The 25,040-nt window shown below is 52.2% G+C and overlaps 2 protein-coding genes and 1 non-coding gene across 11 annotated transcripts in view; 2 read left to right on the top strand and 1 right to left on the bottom strand.

Moving 5' to 3' along the window:
* FANCI (FA complementation group I) overlaps window positions 1-5,394 on the top strand; it is a 76,800-nt gene extending 71,406 nt beyond the window's left edge. For all 7 annotated transcript variants that reach the window (XM_067696471.1, XM_067696493.1, XM_067696503.1 and 4 more), the window contains 4 exons: window positions 1,246-1,320; window positions 3,254-3,349; window positions 3,603-3,707; window positions 4,676-5,394. In XM_067696471.1, coding sequence (XP_067552572.1) covers window positions 1,246-1,320; window positions 3,254-3,349; window positions 3,603-3,707; window positions 4,676-4,738 — 339 coding nt within the window. In that variant the 3' untranslated portion in view covers window positions 4,739-5,394. The remainder of the gene's footprint in view (window positions 1-1,245; window positions 1,321-3,253; window positions 3,350-3,602; window positions 3,708-4,675) is intronic.
* Window positions 4,588-22,360, bottom strand: POLG (DNA polymerase gamma, catalytic subunit). 3 transcript variants are annotated; one of them, XM_067696543.1, is made up of 23 exons: window positions 22,186-22,359; window positions 20,616-21,407; window positions 17,538-17,733; window positions 16,452-16,616; window positions 16,213-16,359; window positions 15,985-16,064; window positions 14,983-15,165; window positions 14,724-14,878; window positions 14,432-14,558; window positions 13,250-13,486; window positions 12,185-12,305; window positions 11,891-11,977; window positions 11,473-11,580; window positions 10,846-11,006; window positions 10,069-10,122; window positions 9,864-9,981; window positions 9,294-9,429; window positions 8,946-9,192; window positions 7,437-7,559; window positions 7,138-7,306; window positions 6,802-7,010; window positions 5,680-5,840; window positions 4,588-5,100 (listed from the first exon to the last, which is right to left on the bottom strand). In XM_067696543.1, exons 2-23 carry the CDS (start codon window positions 21,245-21,247, stop codon window positions 5,042-5,044), a joined length of 3,675 nt encoding a protein of 1,224 aa, XP_067552644.1. In that variant the 5' UTR covers window positions 21,248-21,407; window positions 22,186-22,359; the 3' UTR covers window positions 4,588-5,041. The 3 variants fall into 3 exon arrangements, with proteins under 3 accessions (XP_067552644.1, XP_067552653.1, XP_067552662.1); XM_067696552.1 differs by lacking the exon at window positions 22,186-22,359 and adding an exon at window positions 21,761-21,977; XM_067696561.1 differs by lacking the exon at window positions 5,680-5,840 and having other exon boundaries at window positions 22,186-22,360.
* A 223-nt stretch (window positions 22,361-22,583) lies between these two features.
* On the top strand, window positions 22,584-22,656 carry TRNAR-UCG (transfer RNA arginine (anticodon UCG)). Its single transcript has one exon. It is a non-coding gene; the product is annotated as a tRNA-Arg (tRNA).
* Window positions 22,657-25,040: the final 2,384 nt, after the last annotated feature.

Raw genomic sequence — 25,040 nt, forward strand, 5'->3', positions numbered from 1 at the left:
CGTCTGGAGCCTGTGCTCCGCAACAAGAGAGGCCTTGATAGTGAGAGGCCCGTGCACCGCGATGAAGAGTGGCCCCCGCTTGCCACAACTAGAGATAGCCCTCGCACAGAAACGAAGACCCAACACAGCAAAAATAATTAATAAACTCCTACCCCCAACATCTTAAAAAAAAAAAAAGCTGCTTCTCTTCCAGCTACAATTTTAGTCCTTCCTGAATCAGCAGAAATGGGCAGTAGATGGGGTTGATTTAGGGAGTTCCAACAAGGTGCCATGTTGGGTACAACTTTTAGGAAGGTGGCTCACTTCCCATTTGGTCCACATGAGTTCTATCTATGGCTGATACTCTGCCCCTCCCTTAAAAAGTCTTCACCCTCTACCCTGCCTTCCAGGGCCAAAAGCAAGTTTCTTCATACCAGCATCTCTGGGATCCCTGCATTTTCTTCTTTTCCAGAACATGCCGTGTGGACCAAGCCTCCTGCCTTTCATATAGCTCCAGTAGTATAATTTGTCTCCATTTGCAGGTCTCTGTTTTTAATTTTTTTCCTTGTCACGTGGAACGTGGTAATGTTCCATTCCTGGAGGGCACAGAACTCCCCTTCAGGCAAAAGGTTCCTGTTTGTGTACCTCACACTTGGGTGGTCTCTCCTGACTCATGTCTCAATTCTCTTCTGCCTTATCAGAATCCTGTTCTTCTTGGTTCCCTTTCTTATTGGTTCTTCCTTTTTCCAGGAGCTCTTTATTCTCTAATTATGTACAACATAGGGAAATAAGTGTTCCTATGACCTTTAAACCCTTCTGGAGCATGTAACCACTTGTCATGTAAGATACATCACTCCGGGAACAGCTTCTCCAGCTTCCTCTTCTTTATGCAACCCTTTTAGCTAACTTCCCAGTTGGGAAACACCTATTCCTACTTAACCGTGACAGTCCTTTTGTGCCTCACTAGTCCCTTGGCTGCCCTGCTATAGTAATGGTTGGTCCTGCCCTCACTTCCATGTGCTAGATGCATCCAAGAGCAAGATGGTAAACCTCCAAACAAAAAATAGAAAAATGAGGATTATAAAGCATCCCAGAATGCTTCCCACCTTCTGGCATCTGCTGCAGGATAATCTCTTCACCCAGACTTGGTCCCCCTAAGAGTTCCCCCATGCTCCACTGTAATCATCATACTAGAAATTTACCACTAGCCTGCTAGCTCTACAGAACAATCTTCAGGAATGACAGAATTTGTTTCTATTTCTTTAGAACAAGAAGAGTAACAGCCTAAAACATACAGGAGAAAAGAAAAAGGAGAAAACCGCTGCTGGGCCCACAGCCATGGTAAGCTGCTGACAGTGATCAAGATGTGGTTGCTGGGACTTCCCTGGCGGTCCAGTGGTTAGGAATCTGAGCTTCCACTGCAGGGGGCATGGGTTTGATCCCTGGTCAGGGAACTGGGATCCCGCATGCCGCACAGAACGGCCAAAAAAAAAAGTGGTTACTGATGAACCTTGAAAATATTAAGTGAAAGAAGCCAGTCAGAAAAAGACTACATAATATGAGTCCATTTATATGAAATGTCCAGAAAAGGCAAATCTAAAAAGACAGATTAGTGGTTGCCTAGAACTGGGGAGTGGGGGGAAGGGGGGTGTTGGAGAAACTGGGAAGGTGACTGCTAAAATGGGTGTAGGATTTCGGGGCAGGGGTGAAAATGTTCTAAAATTGATTATGGTGATGGTTATACAACTCTCTGAATACAAGAAAACACACCGAACTGTACAATGTAAATGGGTGAATTATATCTCAGTAAAGCTGGGGGGGAAATGTTTGTGTATGGCTCCTTCTCAGCTCATGGACTTTATGTTCAGATGGAACATCTTTTCCCTCTGAACCAAAAAACATATACTTTATTCAGGAAGTACCGGAAAATCTTGAGCTCTTTCTTTAAAAATAGAAATAGCTTAGGATAACCATTGAGAAGGAACTGGTTTTAGGAAAAGTTAGCGAGTGCAAAACGTGCTCCCTAAAGGATGTGAAAGAGTTGGAGAGGGTGCAGGGAAGTGGGTTCTCTAGTGCACTGCTGGCAAAGGTGAGAATTCAGTACTCTCTCACGGGGGCAGTGTGGCAATAACTGCTCAATTTTAGACCTATACATTCACACACACACACTCTTTACTACAACAATTGCATTTTTAGGATATAGAAATTGTAAAGGCCTATGTACAGAATAGTCCTAGCAATGTTGTAAAGTAAAAGTGAAATACTGGGAAAACTAAGATACCCACTAATAAAGGACTGGCTAAATGGGTTTATAGTACATTTATACTGCAGAATACTATGCAGACATGAAAAAAATACAAATCTAAATGTTCAGATACAGGATTCTCTCCCAAGATAATGTTAAAAAGAAAAAAAAAGATGAAAACAATGTTCTCATTTGTAGTTTCAAAATACATATATAGAAACATGTCTATATACTTAAGAAACATATGGAAGGATCTACAAGTTACAATTCAAGTTGAGGGGAAAGAGATATATTAATACCAGCAATGAAAACTCATATGTAGACTAGAGAGGAAATAGAGGTAGTGTAGAGTGGGCTCATTGTTACAAGAATATCAAGTCAGGCAACCAAGTATCTACAAATGGTCCATCCCTCAGCCAGTTTCTAGATAACAGATATTTAGGAATTATAAATAGGAGGATTCATTGCAATCTCCACTAGCATTTAGGTCCTTTGCTGGGAGTGAACTGTTAAAAAAATCTTAATTACTGGTATATAAGTAAAACTGCATTTGATTGGAAGACTGACTAGCTTTCTTCCAAAGCCATGAGCAGTTCTGCTACAGACAGCTTCAGAGGACTTCAAGAACCCTTGAAGGGACTTCCCTGGTGGCGCAGTGGTTAAGAATCCGCCTGCCAGCACAGTGGACATGGGTTTGAGCCCTGGTCCGGGAAGATCCCACATGCCGCGGAGCAACTAAGCCCGTGTGCCACAATTACTGAGCCTGTGCTCTAGAGCCCATGAGCCACAACTACGGAAGCCTGCATGCTACAACTCCTGAAGCCCGCACGCCTAGAGCCCATGCTCTACAATGGGTAGCCTCCACAATGAGAAGCCCCCGCACCACAACGAAGAGTAGCCCCCGCTTGCCACAACTAGACAAAGCCTGTGTGCAGCAACAAAGACCCAACGCAGCCAAAAATAAATTTATGTAAAAAAAAAAAAACACCTTGAACCCAAAACTTAGGTCTTCTCTTCTTTGCCCTGTAGGCCAGAGCTCTTCGGGAAACCAAGCCAATCCCTAATCTCATCTTTGCCATTGAACAGTATGAAAAATTTCTCATCCACCTTTCTAAGAGGTCCAAGGTAAACATACTCTGTTTTCTACCAATCCCATTTACCCTGTGAAGGGACCTGGCAAACTGAAGCAACACAACTGCAGTGGGGGAAAAATCTGCAGTTCTTTTCTGTTTCTGATGGCCTGAATCCAAACATTCATGGATTCAAGTGGGTGTGTGCCTTCCTAGAGGAACTGAAGGGTTTGTCAGAGATAGTTTAGGCTGTCCTGGGCAGGACCTATCGGTAGGAAAATGTGCCCATGTTTACAATCCTGTCACAGGTGAACCTGATGCAGCACATAAAGCTCAGCACCTCACGAGACTTCAAGATCAAAGGGAACATCCTGGACATGGTTCTTCAAGAGGATGAGGATGAAGATGAAGAGGTCAGTGCCTGCTTCTGACTGAAGTGCAGCAAGCCCTAGCCACCCTTTCTAACTGGGGTTAGCAGCCTGTCTGGGGGCAGCCACGGGTTAGTGGAGGAGCAACCACCACAGAACGGGCCAAAAGGTGGTCAGACAAAGATGAAACAGGCTCCTCAAGAGAGGGGTTGTAAACTTGGAACCATACCCAGTTGCCCAGGCTTGTATACATTTTGGGTAGACATTTCCAGAAAGGGGGTGATGAAAACAAGACCCCTTTCTGTGGGTCTTCCCCTGTGATCTTTTGAACCATTGGAAAATCACGAGCCCAAGCATTCTGGCTCAGAAAGCAGTTTACTTCCTCTTTTATCATGCCCTCATTTGAAGGAGGGCCACTCTATGATCAGCTCAGGTTGTCATGCCAGTTTCTTATCCTCCTTTTGCCCTCTGATAAGACTAAAAGGGAGAGGAACAAACCAGTTACAGCAGCACACCGTGAGCCCTACAGCATCTCTGAAGCAGAACTCAATGTTTCCTTACCTCTAGTGCCTAAAATTTCTATCACCTCGGTTTGTCTAACATAAACTGGGAGTTTACATAAAACACCCTGGATTTCTAGCGTCTCGAAAATTTTTAACTTACATTCTTCAGTTTATCACACTCCAAGCCATAATGCACCTGGCCCCATCCACTCCCTTTGCCTATTAGGCATTTGAGTTCAGGGGAGTTATGTAGCATCTTGATGCCCCTTCTCTGTCATCTTGTCCCACGCATGTCCCCAGGTATAACAAAAGCCCAAAAAAAAGAAGTTAGCACCACCTTACTCTACTGTAGAACTCTTCCCTTCTCCAACATAATTACCTCCCAGGAGTGGGAAAGGGGAGAAAGCATGACTAACACAGGCTTTGATGAGAAGATAAAGGATCTTTGTTTTTATTTCCACTGCCTCCGAGCAGGCTTATCACATTTAGAGCATTACTTCTCTCCCCTAGGGCACTGCATCAGAGCATGAGGGACAGAACAAAGAACCAGCCAAGAAGAAAAGGAAAAAATAAATGAAACGCCTGAGTTAATGTGAACTTTGGGGCTTCTGCTTTCTTTTCACCCAGCAAGCAACAATGCCCCCTTGTCCTACAGCCTGCACCAGTGTTGGCATCTTGGTTCTGAACTAATTGCACCATCAGTTAGAGGCAATCATTCTTGGCAGGTCCTGCTACTGAAAAATGGCTGCCCTTAGGCAAGCCCTTTTGCAAAAAAAGCACAGCTGAAAGCCTGAGTTTAGGAGCCTGCACTGCCCCGATGAAGCTCCACGGGAGCAAATACAGAGCCTCCAGACAGAGCTATGGTCCAGGCTGGCTTCATTTTTCCAGGGAGCCTTTGGTGAGTTCAATTATCTGGTAAATATCCAGTGCTTCACCTGAAAAATAGTGCAAATTGGTTAGGATGCTTCCTCAAGAATTGTTAACTCACAGGTCAGAAGTGAGAAAAGGAACTTAATTAATGTTAAGGTCAAAAAGTACAGAAGGGTTCAGAGTAATTGCCAGGAATGGTAATGTTACATTTGGGGAGGATCTGTTTTCGTTTTTGTATAAAATAAGTTTATCTTAGACACATAGAAAATAAGCTTTCTGATTTACTTGTTTGGCACTCAAAGCACAGTTTTTTCACTTAAGAATGTACTTTGACTTTATACAGTAAATCTTCAAACATTTCCGTTGTGGTTGAAGAGGGAAGGGAACAGATGGAAGAAACCAGAGTTTCAAACATTCCTTCATTTACTGTGAACAGCTTTCTAGAAACACATGCCTTTGTGATTTGAGCATCATGCTCACTTTGGAGCCAGGGCACATTATAAACTGAAACAAACAGCCCAGAACACAGCACAAGAAGTAGACTTCTTATCCTCTGGTGCCCCCAAGCTTCGTGTTGTCCAAGACCACTTTCTATGCCTAACGTCCTACGAGTGAGTAACGAGGAACAAAGGTGTTGTGCTCACCCTCGGGAATCCCGTATCTCCTTTCCATCCCAGTTGGGTTGGAAGGGGTTTTACAATCCATGGTCACTTCCTTCCTGAGGCACTGGTCGATATCGACTGTACTGAAAAAGGCGACTGACTGGGGCAAGTCATTCAGACCCAGCTTGTAGGCAAACATGCACCTGAAAGAGACCCGACCTCCTCTCACAGTCATGTCCCTGCTGTGAATCCAGGAGAGATGACCTGGTATCCGTAAGGCAGAGCCTCCCCCCAGCCAGCTCTGTTCACTTAGCAAAGAAAGCTGAAGGGCCAGCACTGCCCGCTATCCAGCAGCCGAACACCTCCCGCTGAGACACGTGCAATTATGGACTCAAAACACACCTTTTTTTTTTCCAGTTTGGTATACTTTATTGATGTCAAAATTTCAATTATTGGGCCAGAATTTGAATATACGAGGACTTTCATTAGCTCTGTTAAACATAACCCCCCAGGAGATGATTAAGAGGGCAGCGGAGACAGTGTTGAGTATTGTAAAACATTATTTACCCATTAATCAGGATAGATCATGGTTCCCAAACTGGCTCTGGGGCAGATCAACATGAAACTGTAACATCATTAATGTAACCATATAAACTAGGAATTTTACTACAAAAAAACACAACTCAATATATAAAAAAATACGTTTTAAAAATCACATTTGAGTTTCCCCATTAACAATGTTTTCTGTCAGTATTCAGAATAACAAACTTCTGGCACTTAAGAATTAACATTTACGAATGGAAGAAAATATCTCAGTTTTCTACGGGTTGAGAAAAGCCTCTGTCATTTTGATTTTCAAAACAGAAAGGTGTGTTCTGAGGGGAGCACAATTTGAGAACTACTCTTTGGAACAACTGCCCTGGCTTCTACCTTCTCACCACCTCAGTGATCTAGTCTTGGTATATGACACTTTCAATCCCCCAAAAAATTTTTTCTAAAGGTTGAGGCCAGTCTTTTTTAAGACTGCTACAAGTTTTAAAAATCAGAGAGAAAAGTGGGAACATTTATTTCTGGGGGGATGAAAATTCAGATCATGCTCAGCCTGGCCCAAGCCCCACATAGCTGGTATATAGTCATGCCAGAGAGGCCACGGGCCTTGCCTACCTGGTCAAGAGGTTGGTGATCTGCAGGGCAAGGGCAGCGCGGTAGCGGTCCTCCTCCCGCACCAGGTAGCGAACCTCATCGTGGATGCTGATGCAGAAGCGCCCATCAATGGCAAACTCCTCAAACAGCCACTTCATGGCCACAAGCATGAGGTGTAAGTAGTCCACAGCGGAGCTCTGCACCACCCAATTCACACGGCTGGTCATAAACTGGGGAGGGAAGGTAGGCACAGGCGAGAAGGGTTAAACCACATACCAGTTCACTAGAGTAGGAGGTAGTACAGGAACCCTGCCCTCCCTGCGACCCTCTCCCCATGTTCCAAGGGTAGTAGGATACCTCCCCCTGGACAGCAGAGGGCTCCAGGGCTCGGGTGATGCGGCAGCCCAGCACCGGGGTACATGGTGTGTCAGACATCGCAATGCTCTCCAGCTTATTGAACATTTCTGACTCTGTGCCCCCCATCCAGGCTCGTTCAGCAACCACCTCCCACTTCTTCCATTGTGATCTGGGGGGCAAGGAACAAAGAGAGGGCAAGCTTTGTCTTTTAGCATCTTAGAGCTAAAAACAAAGCATCCCAGCTTTCCCCAGGCCAGCCCAGACCCGCCCTCCATCCTTAACACACAGACAGTTCTCACTTCCTAGAAGCTTCTCTCTGGATCTTGCGTAGATCCTGCAGGGAAACCCAGCCATCCTCGGTCCTGTCCACAGGGAGGTCCAACTCCCTCAGCAGCCACTCGCCCTCGTCTGACAGCCGATACCTTGGGGGGGGGGGGGAGTGCAGTGTCACAACTGTCATTCCCACGGGAACACCTCTTCTATGCCAAACCCTGGGCTAGGAGTGTTCAATCCCTTCTCCACTTCCACAACCACCCTGGGGTCGTGCCTTTCCCCTACAAGCTCCACTTCAGAGGGGGAAAAGGCTCAGAGATACTAAGTGACTTTGTAAGATCACACAGCCAGGAAGAGGTAGAGCCTAGACAGGAACCCAGGATTCTGGGGACTACATGAGGGTAGCCCAATAAAGGACATATTCCAACACGAGAACCACTACTGTTATTATTGTCCTAATGCCCTAAACACTGCACTGCCCCATGACCAACAGGTGGCATGTAGTAGTCCAGAAGGCAGCAAGAGCTATCACCCCACATTGGGGGGGGGGGGGTGCGCATAGAGGGGATAGAACAGGCTACTCCCTGAAAGGGAGAGGACAGAAGACAACCTACAGCCAGGCCCGGCTGACCCTTCTCAGTCCCCACTGCCCCAGACTCCCAGCTTCAATGCAACTTCAGACATCACCAGGCTTGTCTCCAGATGGCTCCAGAGCCACGCCACTCACCTGCTCAAAGGTGCACCAGGGTTTCCCCACCACCCCTCAGTCCAGACTCCTCTGTGAGGCCAGCAAAGGTTTCCACAACTAAGGCCCAACCTCTTCTGTCGTCACTGCCTTGCCTCCGCCAGCACACACCGCCCACGGTGCATGCCACCCCCAACCCCATGTCCTCCTCTCACCTCCCTGGACAATACTCGGCTCCCCTTTTCTGCCTTTATGCAGTTACTACTGAACTGTTATCACTTAACTTTTAGTCTTTCCATGAGGAGGTCAGCTAATTAAACGTGGACACTGTATGTTATACCCACGCAAGTTGTAAAGGCACCTCTCCTCCCTCACACTCGATTCAGGAACCCTCCTAGGAGGCTGCTGAGGCCCTGAGCAAACAATAGGTACTATAGGCGGAAGCAAACTGAAGCCTGGGAAGGCTTTCTCCTCTGTCAAAATCAGTTTAAAGTCTCTGGTTTTCCATAGGCCCTCCTGTCAACTTGTCCTACTAAACCGCCTGCTGCACTTGCTCTCACTCTGTAGGCACGTGAGTTTGCAACCCCACGTTACTGTTCACTCTGCATGACCAGAGCTCTGACAGCATAACAAAAGCACAGCTTTAACTCTATGAGGAAAACTGAGCATTAAGCAAGCAGATGTCACAACCCAAAGACAAACCACCCTAGAACTAGGTCACAGGGGTCTGGAGGAAGAGGGGCCAGGTGAGGACTCACGTAATGGGAAGAGGTAGAAAAGAATGGGGCGGTAAAGGTAGTAAAGCAAGCCTGAGGCCCTGGGGTAACGTGGATGGGAAAGGCACCCTCACCTGCGGAGGCCCTTGGTGACCGCATACATCTGTCGGGCCTTCTCAGCTGCCTCCTGCCGCGTGAGCCGGTGGTTGAACTGCATTAGCAGGCGCTCAGCGAAAGGCTGCCCGGCCCCGTAGATGCGGCCATAGTTGAAGACCTTGGCGTGCTCACGGCTGATGCCCACTGTAGCAGCTGTCTTACTGTGTAGATCGGTGCCCCTGCTCTTCCTGCCCTGCAGTGTCATCCACCCAAAGGCTGTGCAGCCTGGGGGGCGAGGCAGGAGTGAGAAAACAGGTTTCAGAAATAATCCTCCTGGCGAGGCATCAGGCTGCCACCGCTTTGCTCCGGCCCCGGCTCCTGCTCACCATGCATGCCGGCAAAGTGGGCGTCTCCAAGCACAGCTGCAATCCACAGCTCCTGTGAGTCCACATCAGCACCCACGAGGATGTAGCCGGGCGGGGCCTGCACCATGGCCTTCAACTCACTGCCTACTCGGTCAGGCTGCAGGAAGAGTGAGGTCAGCCCCGACCTAGATACCCCAGTAGACTCCTCCCACCCATCCCTGGAGCCTGACTAGACGGAGAATGCTGGAGCCCTTCCTGAGGGGATGGTTTTAAGGAATGCCAGCCAGCAGTGCCCCAAACTCCACAGTTCCAGGTAAAGAATCCCTGCTCCGTGCCTGGCTCTATACCCAGCCCCATCTAGACTCCACAATAGCTGTGCCTAGCATGCCTTGTCAATGTCCGGCCAGGAGCAGGTGCCCAGAACATATTTGCTGAAAAGCTGGATGAGTTGTGAAGCTAGATTTGAACTTGAGTCCTGCCTGACCCAGATCTTAGGTTCCTTTTCATGCTCCTCAGCAAAGTCCCTCTGCAACCCAGCTTCTAGACACACAGGAGAGAAAGGGCAGGACCAGAGGTGCAGAGGACACATACCCGGGCATTGCTGGCAGTGAGCCATGTGGGCTCTACAGCCCGTCGAGTGATGGTGCCAGCGGTCACAACCTGGGGCAGGATGGCCCCATAGCGGCCTTCCTCATCATAGTGTGGGTGCCTGGGGGGAGAACATGAGGCTCAGCAGCTTGCTTGGGTCCTAGGACCCGCCCCCGTTTTCCTGTTCCCACCACTTGCCAGGACATACCTGGTCACAGCACGGGGCAGAGCTGACCTGGGCAGCCACACCACCATCTGGGAGCTATGGGGACAGACGGGTTGCTCAGCACAGCCATAGGGAGCACACACTCCATCCCCCATCACAACACGGCCCTCATTTGCCCAGCTTTGGGGGTTGCTGTGCCCCCTCCTTGCCCAGCCTCAACCCTTTTCCCACTGACTTGACTCAGGTTGGGCCTAGCATCTACCGTCTAGGAGCATAAGCCACCGGGAACTAGCTAGGCATCTGAGGCAGCTTCGGCCCCCGTCCTGGAGTATCCATGAGGCACCCAGCACCAGCCCTGCCACCACTGCCTTTTCCAGGCTCAGGGCAGACTTTACCAACCCATCACAGCACGCTTCTCACAAGAGTGTGCCGCTGGCAGCCACAAACCCCTCAGAACTAGCCTTCGACCCATTTGCCATTCCCAGCCTACAGGACCCACTCCCAGCCCCCAACAGAACTTACAGGCTACTAGCCCTCCATGGAAGGGGCCACAGAGCTGGGAGGGGCCGCGAAGGTCCTACAGTACCACTCTTTTTACATAACAGGGAAACTGCAGCTGGAGAGGGAACGAGCCTTGTCCACGGTCCCATGGCACCAGGACCACAAGCAGCCAGGCCTCTAGACCAGGCTGTCCCTCCACTGCAGCACAGGCTGTCAGGGGCCCCTGGGTGGAAGGCAGGGGAAGGGATCCCAAGACTGCAGTAACCCAGCCAGAGGCACGGACAGACAGCATGTCTCTGCCCTCCCACAGTGACCCACCTGATACGTTTATGGGCATTCCTCCAAAAAGAAATCATTTTGTTGATTTCCAAGGCACGGGGCCCACTGGCACCTCCTGGGCCAGCCTGCAGGGTGCCGTCCTCCATCTTGGGCAGGAAGTCTTTGGCAAAGGGGCTGCCCACATTGCAGCTGTTACCATCCTGAAGAGAGCAAAGGAAGCAGGAGCTGGAGGCACATGGCAGACCCCTAGCTGGGGAACTGATGCCCTGTGTGCCTGGGCTCTGCCCAGCACTGAGCCCACAACCTCAAGCAGAGCGGTCTGGGGCAAATTCCTGACTGCAGCGCACGCGCACACACACACCCCTAGCTCCCCTCACACACACCTAGCTCCCCTCACAGTAACAGCCATCAGTCAACAGATCCTATCATGTACCAGATGTGGCACAGACACCTGACATGCCCTGTGTCATTTAATTCCACCACCATGCCCCTCACCACCCAATTTTCAGAAGGAAGACAAAGCCTCAGAGAGATGACAACATTTGTCTGAGATCATACTCTGCGCCACTACTACCAGCATTCCTGCAAAAAGGGAGTCTCCCTGTTTGAGTCACTCTGGAGGCCTACTGTGCACCCTGAGCACAGCGAGGACACCAGGACACACACCTTGTGAGGCAGCTTGAAGAACCAGCAGCCGGGGATATCCACATCATTGTAGGGTCCGTTGCCATGGTGATAAGCTGGCTGGCTGGCTTTTGGGCCACCAGCAGCAGTCTGTGGGGGCCACACACCTAGATCAGGCCCTGCTCCAGCACCTGCATTCAGCGAGGGCCATGGGGTAGGGGGTGGGAAAAGGGCCTGAAATGGCAAGCAGGTAAGCTGGGAAATGACAGGATGGCTATGAGGTCTCAGGCTTCCTCCTTGGCCTCCAACAAGTATGGGGCCACCCAAAGGCAGGGCAGCCATCTCCCAGCTCCCCAAGATCCTGGGAATTCTCTGGGGGGAAAGAGCTACTTGGGCACAAGAGGAGGGCCCTGCCACCCAACACCCACCCAGACAACCCCTGAGCAGGTGCCCAGCTCACCAGAGCTGGGGGTTGACCTGGAACTGCCACTCGCAAGTTCTCCATCCTGGCCTCGGCCTCCACTTCTAAGCAGCCCATTTCTTCCACCTGGATGGGCCCAGGTACCAAGGAAGTGAAGCAGAGGGCTGGCTTGGCCCAAATCCACCACCCCTCCCTGCAACACGCAGACAGCCCAGGACAGCCTGAGGTGGACAACTGAGCGCATCCAGCACCCCGCCTCCACCCAAAAGGCCACCCCTTCCTTGAGGGAACAGAGCCCCCTCCCCAGAGCTCAGGCTCAGAGCCCGCCCTCACCGTCTGCCACATGGTGCTGCTGTCGGTGAGCAGGAACTCCTCAGCCAGGTCTGCCTCCTGCGGCTCCAGCTGCTGCTTCCCCTGTTCAAGACAGTGCTTCCTGTACAGGGACTCGATGGCTCTGCGCAGAGAACAGCAGCAGCAGCCTCTGGTTACCGGGTGCCCCCTCCGGGCCAGGCAGCTCGCTGGGGGCCTTCCGCGATTCCCTCCGTTTAGCCTCAGAATCAGCTCTGGGGCGGAAGTGGACAGCACTTCCCCTGGTTCATAGACAGGGAGTGACAAATTGAAAATGACGGCACAATGGTGGCAGGCTGGGTTTCGAGGCCTGGGCTGACTCAAATCTAAGCGCTTCTCCCCAGAGCCGCCACCTCCCTAGGAAAAGGTCTGGGAGCCCAGCAGTGGGAAGTCAGGGCTGGGCCCTGCCCCAGGCTGGCTCCTGCCCGCTCATCCATCCTTCAGCTGCAAAGGGGCAGACTGATCCCTGCCCCTCTGTCCTAAGGCCCCACGGGTGGTTCAGGCTGCCCCGCAGAGCCAGGACTCTCAATTCTGGGCCACTTCAAGTGCTATGGCTTCTCCCCAACACCTGCCTGTCAAAAGCTCAAGGGTTTGTGAGCTCAGACAAGAAACTGACTTCCCTAGGGCCTTTGTTTTGCCAACTCTAAAATGAAGATAACCGCGGGACTGCCTGGGAAACAAACAAGGGAAGCACTGTAAAACGTTTATTAACACAGAATATAATCAGTGCTCAATAAATTACACTCAAAAATGGGGGACAAAGCTCATCCCCCGTCACTTCCAACAGCCCTCCCTCTGCACACTCCTGTGAGGGCAGCTGGGCTGCCGGGCCCAGGAGCAGGGCCTCAGTCCCACCCACTTCAAGCACCACGCCCTCAGCCCCACAGGGCTCTGAGGTCCAGACACAAAAGGCAGCCACCAAACAAAGAACTAGAACCCAGACTCTCAGACCCGAGCTCTTTCCACTAGCCTGAGCTGGGTTTGGTCTCTCTAGCCAAGGGGAAGGGGTGCCTAGCCTCCAGCCCCTTCCTCCCTGAGCCAGAGCCTTACGTGTAGGGGCAGGCCACCCCAGCCGACGTTAGGCCGCTGCCTGGTGGCACCTTAGCCAGGTTGTCCCGCCGCCCGGGCACCAGGTATCCCCAGCCATGCCGCTCCGAGTAGTGCAGAGGGAAGCCGTCCCAGGTCAGCGCCATGAGTTTAGGTGTGACGCGCATCTGGAGACTGAGGAGACTGGGGCCTGGGGTCCACGCAGGGTCATCTAGCCGGGGACAGAGCTTCCGATACCACCTATGCCCCGCCAGAAGAGAGCAGTGTCATGGTAGTCGGGGGAGGACAGTGTGTGACGGCAAGGGCCCCACCCACTCTCCAAGACCCCAAGGCTTTCTGGTGACCTCGGCCTACAGTCACCATCCCTTCCCTCTGGGATACAGCCAGGACCCCCACGGAGTCCCCTAGAATAATTCGAATATCCCAGAAGGAAAGATCCTATGTCAGCCCCCCTGTACTACTCAGAAGTCAGGACCCACAGGCATAACCTAGGGCTGGACTCCTTCCCCAGCTCCATTTCATGCAGGGAGCAAGTAGATCTGCCCTCCCACCACTGCTCTAGAGGCACACCAGAGCCTTCAGAGCTCCATCCCTCACGTGCTGTTCACCGGAGCCAACACAAGGGTGAGGCAAGTGAGGCACTCAGGGCACAAAATTTAAGGCGGCCTCATCTCAGGCAAATATAAAGTTGGTACTCTGCTGTTCACCCTGGCTGCCCCTATTTTCTCATCTCTGCCACTCTATGGGGTGTGAATGAAGGGTCACCTCCCCAAGGAAGCCTTCCTTGATTTCCCCAAGCAGAGTCAGGCACTGCCTCAACACTGATGACTCTTCTGTCTCATCATGGATATAAAGTCCAGCTGCGCTGGTTGGTCTGCACAACTGGCTCCTCCCAGGGAGAAGCTACTAGAAAGAAGGAGTTATATTCCTATTTGTACTCTCAGAGGCTACTGTGAGGCCCAGCACACAGCAGGTGCTTAGTGCACTTGTACCGCTTAAGTCCAGTGACCCAGGAGTCAGAGCAAACTAGTGAGCAGGACTGGAAGACGGCAGGAACAGATGGCAGCAGGTTAGTAAGGGCCCATATGCACACCACCCCCTGTGCTGGGGCCCAGAATAGAGGTGTCCCAGGGTGGAGGGAGGGGTAAGGATGGCCGCTGGACACGTTAGGGAGACAGGGCTTACCCTGGGTGCCCAGGAAGGTGCTGGGGCCGCTTAGGCAGGAGCTCTGTGGTCCCCCTGAGCTGCTCCAAGCAGGCGCGGGCCATGACATCTCGCTGAAACTCCTCCTCCTCACTGGGGGGGCCAGGGTCTGCACAGGGTCGGGGAGGACAATCAGGACCAGAGGAGGGTCTCTCACAAAGGCCTGCCCAGCCTACTCATGTCCAGAAGGCCGGAGCAACCCGTTCCAAGGGACACCCCGGTCAGGACCTTCCCAGGGTCCATCCCTGCTCCACCTCCCGCCCATGTTCCCCACCTTCCTGATCCTTGGGATCCCCAGGAGCCTTGGGCCCCTCGACAGGCAACTTGCTGGCTGCGGCCGGCTCCTTCGTCTTCACCTTCTTTGCCTTCTTCTGCTTAAATTCCTGCAGGTCCCACTCTAGGTCCCAGAGCCAGGGATCTTCTTTGTACCTGCACAGCCAGTCCACCAGGGCAGGGCTAAGGCCAAGCCGAAGGCCAGCCCTCCCACCTGCCCATCCCCTGCAGGGGGATCCAGCCACCCAAGGCCTGGCTACCTCTCTCCTGAGAGCAGCTGGCAGGCATCGTTGGCCAGGTCCATCAGTGACTTCTTCATCTCCCACTGGAGCTCCTCGTAGGTGCTCTGTGCCTCCGCCAGGTAACGCTCCCAGTTCTGGTTGACGGGCAGGTAGGAGACACCCATCTCCAACATGCCAGCCAGAGTCACCGGGTGGGGACACCTTGAGGACAAACACCAGGGCTGCCATAAATGACCACAGGAGGCAAGGCTTTGGCCCAATCCCTGGGCCAGCCTGGCGATCCTCAACCCAACCACCCACGTCAGAGAGACAGGGGTTGAAACCCCAGCTCTACCGTCTCCCAGCCATGAGACCCTGGCTAAGTCACTTCATCTCTCTGAGCCTAAGTTCCTTCATCTATAAAATGGGAATAATATCATCCCATCCTCAGGGGTAATGGGGGGAATGACAGATCACAAAAATGAAAATGGCTGCCATTTGCTGAGTAATGACTAAGCGCCAAGCACTGTGCTACAACCCCCCACACACAAAAGATCATACAAGAACCTCACAACTGTAGTCAAGTATATTTGTGTATGTTTCACAGATAAGAACATTGAGGCTCAGGGAAACCAAGTAACTTGCCCAAGGTCAAATGAGTTGGATAGGATAATTAAGATTAGAACCAGGTCTGGCTGACGCTTATGACTCTGACCACATCATAAATCTGACTCACTAGCAAACATAACCATGACGGATGTGAAGTCCTTGGGTCAGGATCCGGGTTCAGAGACGGTGCTTAGCAAACCAGGGCCACGCACATGAAACAAGCACCGCCTCAGCGCCCCCCTCCAGGGCCTCTGTAGAAACCCCAGAGTCCAAGGCCCAGGTGGCCACCACTGGACAGAGTGGCTCCATGCTCTCAGCCCAGAAAGGCTAAGGCCCCCAGCCTGAGAAAGGCCCAGCACCACCTGGTTACGGTGGGCCCGGGTACCAGGAACCCACTGACCCCCATGGGTTCCCAGAGGGGCTCTCCCTCACCTCTCCAAGAAGAGCGGTAGCTGCTGCTGGAAAACCTCATAGGTGGCCCACACGTCCTGGGCACAGTACTGCATCAGGTCCTGGCACAGGCGACAGGAAGGCGCTGGGTGGGCAGCCATCCCACTACCACCACCGGGCCTCTCAGGGTCAGGTCTGGCAGCTACACTCCCCAGGGTCACTAGGGGTCTGCCACAGCCCATGTCCCCAGAGCCCTCTCCACCACCATACCTGGAAGTTCTCACGGATGTCCTTCATGCTACCCTTGACAAACAGCTCGCGGGGCTCCTTCTCTAAGCGAGGCCCCCCCACGTAGAGGCTGTGCACGTCTGCCAGATTATTGACACTGCTGATGTCCAGCCAGTCCCAGGATGAGATCTGGAGGCCAGAGCAAGGGACACGGCAGATCAGCTCAGTCTCAAGCCAGACAGGCCGGCCGGGGAGGGGGGCCTCCCACAGTGTGCTCTCACCACTGGGCCGTTGGCTTTGCTCTGGGATTTCTGGCCTCGCTGTGTGGGGTGCCGGGCCTTGCGCTTGCCCTGCTTGGCTGCCATCCACAGACTGCGCTGGAAGCTGCTTAGCCCTGAGATGGCCATGTGCATGCTCATGGTGTCCAGGAAGCGCATGTGGGAGCCCTGAGGAGGAGAGGCTGCAGCTGAGGGGCCAGCCTACCCCTGCTTCGGCACTTCAGCCCACCAGCCCCACCTCAGCCTCCCCTCCCAGCCCACAGCCTCCCAGCGCTAAAGAGTGTCTTCATGCTTGCTCACGCTTGTCCCTCCACCTGTGAGGGGCCTGCCTTCTCAAACCCTAGCCACGCTTGAAAGCGCAGGCCTGGTTGAATCCCAATACACAGGCCTTCCCAGCATCCAGCAACAGCTCCAGGGGCACCTTGGGAACAGAGTGGCCAAAACGAGGCCTTCCAAGCTATCAGGCTCGGCCCCCAGCCCTGCCGCTCAGAAGCTCTGTGGCCCTGGGCAAGTCAACAAGGCTGTCTGAGCCTCAGCACACTCAGCTAGAGGCTAAGGCTACTCTCACCTGCCCTGCCTTTCTCCTAGGGCACTTTTCACAGAATTAAGAATTGCCACAACTATGGTTCTGAGTGTTTGATGTGTGCACTGTTCAAACCCTCTCAACAATCCTATGACGTAGCTTCCACCATCTCCCTCTTTTTACAAATAAGGAAACTGAGGCTCGGTTTCCTTAGTTGTAAAAGGGATGTTAAGAGGCTCGAGCTGCTCACCAGTGGCCAAGGCAGGATGGGAGCCCAGGCCGTGGGGCCCACAGCCTCCAAAGACCCACGCTAAGCTCTAAAATGCCGCACAGAGATAAGGGCCATTAGTACCCTTTGACAACTCAGGTCCTGTGCCAGGCAGACCCTAGGGACAGAACAGCTGGGTACAGGGACCACGGGCAGGGCTGGTCAACAGGAGGCCCTGTAGCTTCTACAAAGGTGATGGAGGCACTGGCCAGGAAAAGCAATGCCTTCCCTAGCCACTGAGAGCAGGGCTCTTAGCCCACCCGGTGCTAGAGGCTACATTTGGCCCCATGAACCATACCTGGATCAGGTACTGCTCCCTGATATGGGCCCGGTCGAAGCACACGTTGTGCCCCACCACTAACTGCTCCTGCCAGTCTCGCTGGGTGGGGCCGCCGGCACTGGCAGGGACCTCCAGGGGAATGAGGTCAGCCGGCGACAGCTGGCTGGTCCAAGAGTAACGCTCTTCCACCAGCCGCCGGCTGCACCAGGAATACCTGAGGGAGGTGAGAGGCAGGCAGGTTCAGCACGGAGGCATTCAAGTTCCACCCCACAATCCCCACTGCACACCTACCACCACATGCCAGGCCCTACGCTAGCAGCTGGGGGTACAAGGGAGACCACGGGGTGCTCCTAGAGCTAGAGGTCGGGCGGGGTGCTGCCCGGGTATGTGTTGGGAGTGCGGAGGAGTTACAAAAGCTTTACTTTTCAATCTCCACAGAGAGAAAGGGAGCTAAGTGCCACAGTCCCGGGGGTCCCAGATGGGCATTCAGCCCGGGCCATCAAGGTGTTTGTTACGCCCAGGGCTCACCAAGTCTGTGCTTGGCTCTGAGGTGTCTTAATGACCGTTATCAACCCCTCACGTTGATAAGCACAAAATGGCTAATGTTCAAAGTGCTAGTAAAGAAGAGAGACAATTATAATAAAACCCAAAGTGGAATTTTTTTTTTAATTCAAAGTGGCAAAAAAAAAAAAAAGACAAATGCTGCACACGTGTACAGGATGAATCATCTGACGGCTGGAAAGATTCTGAAGGACAAAGAGCAAAACACGCACCTTGTAGAAGGTGCTGTGTCTCTGAACAACCACCCTCAGTGAGAGACCAGGGAAAGTGCCAGAATGGAGGAAATGTATGCACATGTGCTAGGAAATATGTGCTAGGGTTGGGGTGGGAGGGGCAGGGGATGAGTGCTGCCTGCTGGGGGCCGGACACTGATTCAGGAAAAGGCTCGAGTTTGCTCAAGATCCACAAGACTAAGTGTGGGGAAATGGCTGCTGAGCAAAAGCCTTTTGTGAACCGCAGATTACACCAAAGGGTCAAGGCCACTCAGCATCAAAGTGAGTGACGAGGCCACATGTGTGGCCACCACAGCTGCGAACAAGCTGCCCGTTTCCCTTACGGCGGGGAGGAGGGGTTATCTGCCGCAACAGATACAACAAACATAATACTAGTTTCTTTGGGGGAAGGGGTTACCAGCAAAAAGAGGTTCCTAGTGTTAAACCTGGTAAAATCGAACTCACACTCCAAATGATGGGAAAACGCTCAGGGACTCAAGTTGAAACCTCCTCCCCTTTCAATTCAACATGTCAAAGCCCTCAAACAAACACAACACAGAAGAAAAGGCTGAAGGATGTCAAATATTTGAGGCTGTGGTGATGACAGGGACTTTAGTTGCAATAAAAAGCCAGACTGGTGTCAAGATCCGGGTCTGCAGCTGTACGTGAGAACCATCTTTTTAAATTTATTTGTGATAAAAAAAGAAGAACGCCAAAATGCAAACACCTCTGGCAAATTTAAGATGAGTCAGGACCAACGCCGTTAACACTACACTTTTCCTGTGAATCTTAGATCGGTGTTGACAGCCTGTGTAATGTCCCTCTGGTCTGATGACCAAAGCCCTTACCAGCAGCCTTCGGGAAGCTGCCCTCTGGGCCATCCAAGGCTTTTCCCTCCCACTGGAAACTGCGGGCTGCTCAGGAACCTGATGTTACACAGCCACGCGGCAGGGATGTGGCCAGGTTAAAAGTGGACTGCCGTCAGGGTCCCATCTGGCACCTCCCACCCCTCGCCATAGTCAGGCTCCCAGAAGGAAGGCCCCAGCATGAGTCCAGTCCTCAGCAATGACTTCTGCCGCCAGGCAAACTGCACACTGCCCCCAGTACCACCGGCAAGAATGGAATGAGAATGAGAGGAGGATGGGAAGGACAGGGAGAGAAAGAGATGAAAAATTAGGAGAGGAAGAAGGAGGAAAAGAAAAGGGGGACTTCAGGGAAATTGGCCAAGAATGACCAAAGATCAAAAAACAAGTCCTTCTTATCACTGGTTTCCTAATTTCCTTTCAGCCACCACAGTCTACTTTACTTTCTCAAATGATGGACAGCATTCCCTCTATTTTGACCATCAAGTTACACAGTAAGCACTGAGATTCTCATCTTAACTGGAACTACATCAATGAGGAATCATCTAGTTTTGCTCTTTTCAGCCGTTAATGCCTACCTTATCTATTTAGCCATGCTTTCACCATTTTCAACTGCATATTTAACATTTCGCAGCTTTCTTTACAAAGATGTAGCTTCCAATAGGAATAAAGAAACTGCCAACTTTTTTGCTGGCCATGCCTGAAAGCATTAAGGTTGTAAATAGTATTTTAATCCTGGAATGAAGAATAAAAAAGGGGAGAAAAGTACTGCCATCATTGTTTGAAAAAGAAACTTGGGTAGCACTTAGAAAGTTATTTAAAAAGAAAAGAGAGATTGAATATACCTTTTGGGGACAAAAATGCCTGCAAGCCTGCTTGGAAGGCTGGGGGAAGGAAGCAGTTTCTCAGCTGGGGGTGGTCACGGGTTGGGTGGGGGCAGTTTCCCGAGGGGAGTGGGTATTTGGAAACACTGAAATGGGTCAGGGCGGCGAGGATTTGGTCTGGCATTTAAGGGAGCAGCTAGGGATGCTAAGTGTCCTATACTGCCTGGGCCATTCCCGCAAAAGGTAGGTTTCTCCTGCCCAAAATTACCAATAACATCCCCAAATGGAAACACTGTTCAAATGTCTTGGACTAACTTCTCAGGAAGCTACTAGGGCAAGTGGGAAGGCACCAAATCAAGGTGATCTCAAGTGGTCTCCCAGTCAGTCTCAAGTTCAACACACGTGATTCTCTGCACAGCCCCTATCACCACGTGACATTTGCTTGGGTGTTGTTTACTACCCATACCTTCCTACCAGAAAGTAAGGTCTGTAAATGCTGGGGTCAAGGCTTGTTTTAGTTCACCGAGTCCACAGTCCCTGGAAATCCACCCACCAAACACATAGTGGGAGCTCACCAAACCATTAAGCTGGGCCCCCCACATGTGCTCAAGTTCCCTGACCCCTGCCCGTACTCACCAGGCCGAGGGGGATATGGCCACCGCCAATGTGGGGCAAGTTCCCTCTGCCAAGCAGACCTCCACGTCGAACACCAGGGCCCGCTCCTCGGGGATGGCCACGGGTTCGGCCTCCCCCGCGGGGCCGTACCGGGTCCAGCCCTCCGCCCAGGCCCAGCTCGGGGGCCGGGGGGCCAGCTGGGCCTGCAATAACAAGTTGGCCGCCTCCAGGTAGGGCAGGCTCTGCTTCTGGGCCAGGAGGCGGAAGTGCTGGTCCAGGCTGCCCCCGTAGAGGGGCGGCAGGCGCAGCTCCACGTCGGGCAAGGGCGCGGCCGGCTGCCCCCAGAGCCCGTGCTTCTGCAGGTGCTCGACGCTGCGGCGCACCGCGGCCTCGCCGGGCATCTCCCCGCCGTGCCCGAAGATTTGCTCGTGAAGCCCTCTCGAGAGCATCTGGATGTGCAATGGGTTGTGCCGCAGCTGCCCGCCCTCCGAGGACGGCACTGGCCGCGGCGGCGGCGACGGCTGCGGCGGCTGCGGCTGCCCGTCGCTGGGGACGGGGCCGGAGGCGGAGCTGGAGACCCAACGCCCCGGAGCTGGAACCGGCCCTGGCCCGACGGTGGCGCCGGCCACCTTCCTCCAGAGCAGGCGGCTCATGGTTGGTGCAGGGAGCCCCCCGCTGGGAGTCAGCACACCTGGCTTTGGGCTCCAGCTTGGCAGCTTCTACTGGCTGAGAGACGTGGAGAGAGACACGTCCTGTCTCTGTTTTCCTGTCAGTGAAATGGTTCTGACCATGCCTGCCTTCCACCCACAAATCCTAAAGGAGACAGATGATATACAGTGTTACTAATGACACACGTAACATGTGTGATATTAACAGCCATCATTCCTTAAGCATCTTCTGCGGCCCAGGCAGTGTGCCAGGCGCCTTTAGGTACATTTTCTCAGTGAATCATCAAACAACCTTGGGAAATAGCAATACCCCTCCTGAGGAAAACTGAGGTTCACGTAAGTTCATCAGGGAAGGTGAGAGACGTGGTTAAGAGGGCAAACTCTGAATAGGAGGACGCGGGTTTGAATGCTGGCTCTGGCTCTTACGAGACGTGTGACCTTGGGCAAGCTCCTTAGGCCCCAATTTCCTACTCTGTAAAATGGGGTTACGGATTCTACCTGTCATACAGGTCTGCTGTTTGGGTGACACAGGGCAAACACGCCGCGCGGCCCGGCCCTCGGCAAGTCCTCGGCAAATGGTGGCTGCCTTTATCGCAACCGCCGCAGCCCGAGGGCCTAGCGCCTTTAGGAGACAGCGCCCGGATTCGAACCCGTCAGGTGGGCCGCCGTCCCGCGGGGCCCCGACCCACGCCTGAGCCCGGGCCCAGCAGACCGAGGGCGCCCTGCAGGGGGCGTCGGCAGCGGCCCCCGCGCTCCCGGCCGCCCGCCCGCCCGACCGCTAGCCTGAGCCCGGCGGCCGCGCCGCGGTGCGCCCTGGGACCAGCCTCCGCCCAGCTCAGGGCCTCGCTCCCTGACTGGAGAGGGAGGGGCCGCGCCGCCGCTCAGGGACCCGGCCTCCCCTCAACGGCGAACCCGCCGGAAACCTCAGTCCGCCCGGTGCTTCCTGGTCTGCGGCTCCCGACCCCAGGCCGGCGACGCGGCGTCTCCCTCCGCGCGGCCTATGCAGCCTCGGGGTGGCGTATGGCCTGCACCGAAGCAGTCCGCCTCGCTGGCAGCCGCAACTTCCCGTCTGCGCCCCGCTCGCTCCCGCCGCTACCCGAGAGGCAAGAGGGAGACTCCCAGCGCGACCAATAGGAGAGCCAAAAGTGGACCGGTCCGCCCGCGGGGTGGAGAGGAAGGACTTCCGGGTGGGCCTTCCCTGAAGAACTCTGGGAACCAAGGTCCAACCTCCCCTGTTCAAGAAGCAGATGGATTCATCCTGGGCAAGCCGGTGGGCGGTAATAATACTTTTCAGATGTCTAAAGAGGACGCACTATCGGGCGGCCGCGTGGCCTAATGGATAAGGCGTCTGACTTCGGATCAGAAGATTGCAGGTTCGAGTCCTGCCGCGGTCGTAAGGGTCAGTTGTAATTTTTGCCTTATTCCTTCTTGGGAATTAAATACCGAAACAGTACGAAACGCTGTCGCCGATTACCACCTCACGTGGAAGTCTGGGAACACCAAGATCTGCCGAAGTAACTACCCCCACACTCCACACCCAGTATGACCCACTGAAATTGCTCCCTTACTTGCCCTGGGGGCGGGAGTAGTGGTATTTTTCTAAAATGTACCTTCCGGGCTCATACCCCCACGCTGGTACAGTGGGGGGGGGGGCATCCTACGCGGAAACCCCGATTTTAAATCAACTGATAAGTGGGAATAACAGAGATTCACGTTTGAGGGGAACACCCTCCCTCTCTTCATCCTGGGCAATTCTGATGGGTAAAAATACTGCCTTTCGTTGAACCCGAATCTGCCACCGGTAGATTAAGCCCTCGCCCCGGCGCGTCCGGCTCCCCCGCCCCCGAGGAGCTACCAGAGGTTGCCTTCCAGTCTTTGCGGGCTCCTATCTCTGCATCCACCTCCTGTTGCTCCAGGTGCCTCTGATAAACTGCAAAGCGCCGCAGAATAAGGCCCACGTGGATAACGAGAGCCTGGGAGTTGGATGCTGGAGACCCAGGAAAGCAAGGCTCAGAGAGATTTGAAACAGACCTGAGGACACACAGCTGACTAGGGACAAAACTCAGGCCTCACAAAAAGTGGACGCCCACCTCCCAGGCCGTGCGTGTGCCAGGACACCGTGAACTGACTTGAAAAACCGACTTCGGTATTTTTCAGGGGTGTGGTTTGGGGATACCCAGGGAAACACACTCCTCCGCTTGTCCTGCGGACTGATCCTGCCCAGAGAGGCGGAGAGAAGCCCCAGACCAAGGCTTGTGAAGGTTGCACTGGCGTTGAACCTAGATCCTTCCATACATTTCCCTTTTCTTTAAGTATGAAATATTGTTTATACATTGTTCTAGATGTATTTAATATACACACAAATGTATTTTTTTTCTTTCTTTTGGCAAAAAATACAAGCAAATGAAAATTCAGTGTCTTAAAATCTGGGCTTTTTCACATAACCTTGTACCACTGATATTTAACAAAATGCCGAGAGAAGAGGTTCTCAGTTTAAATCAGGGACTCCCTAAATGGGGAAAACATTTTCATTATTTCTTCTAATCTACTGCAATTTAGCATTTCCTTCAATTATGAGGTTAGGCTACCAGCCACAGTAGTATCAGCAGCACCTGGGGCTTTGTCCCCAGTAGCAATCACAGATATGTCCATGACACATTACAGTTGCTGCAGATTTTTCAAAATATTGTTTACACTCATCTGTACTTCATTTCTTCTTTTTTTTAAATTGGGGTATAGTTGTTTTACAATGTCGTGTTAGTTTCTACTGTACAGCGATAAGTATCCCCTCTTTTTTGGATTTCCTTCCCATTTAGGTCACTGCAAAGCACTAAGTAGAGTTCCCTGTGCTATACAGCAGGTTCTCATTAGTTACCTATTTTATACATGTTAGTGTATATATGTCAATCCCAATCTCCCAATTCATCCCCCCCCATTTCCCCCCTTGGTGTCCATACATTTGTTCTCTACATCTGTGTCTCTATTTCTGCGTTGCAGACAGGTTCATCTGTACCATTTTTCTAGATTCCACATATATGCATTAATATACAGTATTTGTTTTTCTCTCTGACTTACTTCACTTTGTATGACAGTCTCTAGGTTCCTCCATGTCTCTACAAATGACCCAATTTCATTCCTTTTTATGGCTAATATACACTCATCTGTACTTCAGAATAACAGTGGCAGTAGGCCACTGCCCTGATCTCCTTTTTCATGAGTTAACAAAAAAATTACATATTATATCATCTATTTGTTTTTTCTAATATTTGTTTTTGTTTTTCTAATATTTGTTTTTTCTAATATTTCATTATCTTTGTTTTCCTTTGTAATCCTATGTGTTTTATGCATTTAAAAAACATTATTCTTAGAAGGTGTCTATGGTACAAAAAAGCTAAGCTCTCTTGCCCTACCTGAATGTCACTTCCGGGGATGGTGTTGCTGGACCTGCCTGATATCCATTAAGAGAACAGCCCTCCCCATAGGTTCAGTGTCAGGAAATGTCCAGCAGGATGCCTGCGCCTCCCAGAAGCTACTTCAGGACAGTCTGATACCCTGGCCCTGGAATCAGAATCTTCAGCAAGAATAAAACTGATTGACACTGATTCCTGCTGAGGGAGGGTACCCGGAGGCATGAGCACTTCCTGCCCAGCTGCACTGTTTCCAGGGTTTTGAGCCCAGCTCCCCAACCTTCCCTCCCGTCTTTTCCGGGAGCTCCTGCAAGAGTGTGTCCTTCTAGAAAAGTCTATTTTTACTAGTAATACCTGAGAAGCCACGTACA

The sequence above is a fragment of the Pseudorca crassidens genome, chromosome 1 (genome assembly GCF_039906515.1).
Source record: "Pseudorca crassidens isolate mPseCra1 chromosome 1, mPseCra1.hap1, whole genome shotgun sequence".
Classification (NCBI taxonomy): Eukaryota; Metazoa; Chordata; class Mammalia; order Artiodactyla; family Delphinidae; genus Pseudorca; species Pseudorca crassidens.

Excerpts from the sequence above, each read along its gene's own strand:
- POLG (XM_067696543.1), bottom strand. The coding sequence starts at position 21,247 with ATGAGCCGCCTGCTCTGGAGGAAGGTGGCCGGCGCCACCGTCGGGCCA. Across the intron at positions 11,978-12,184 it reads GCAGCACCATGTGGCAGACG|GTGGAAGAAATGGGCTGCTT; the intron begins GTGAGGGCGGGC and ends GGGCCCATCCAG. Across the intron at positions 10,123-10,845 it reads AATGCCCATAAACGTATCAG|CTCCCAGATGGTGGTGTGGC; the intron begins GTGGGTCACTGT and ends CTGTCCCCATAG.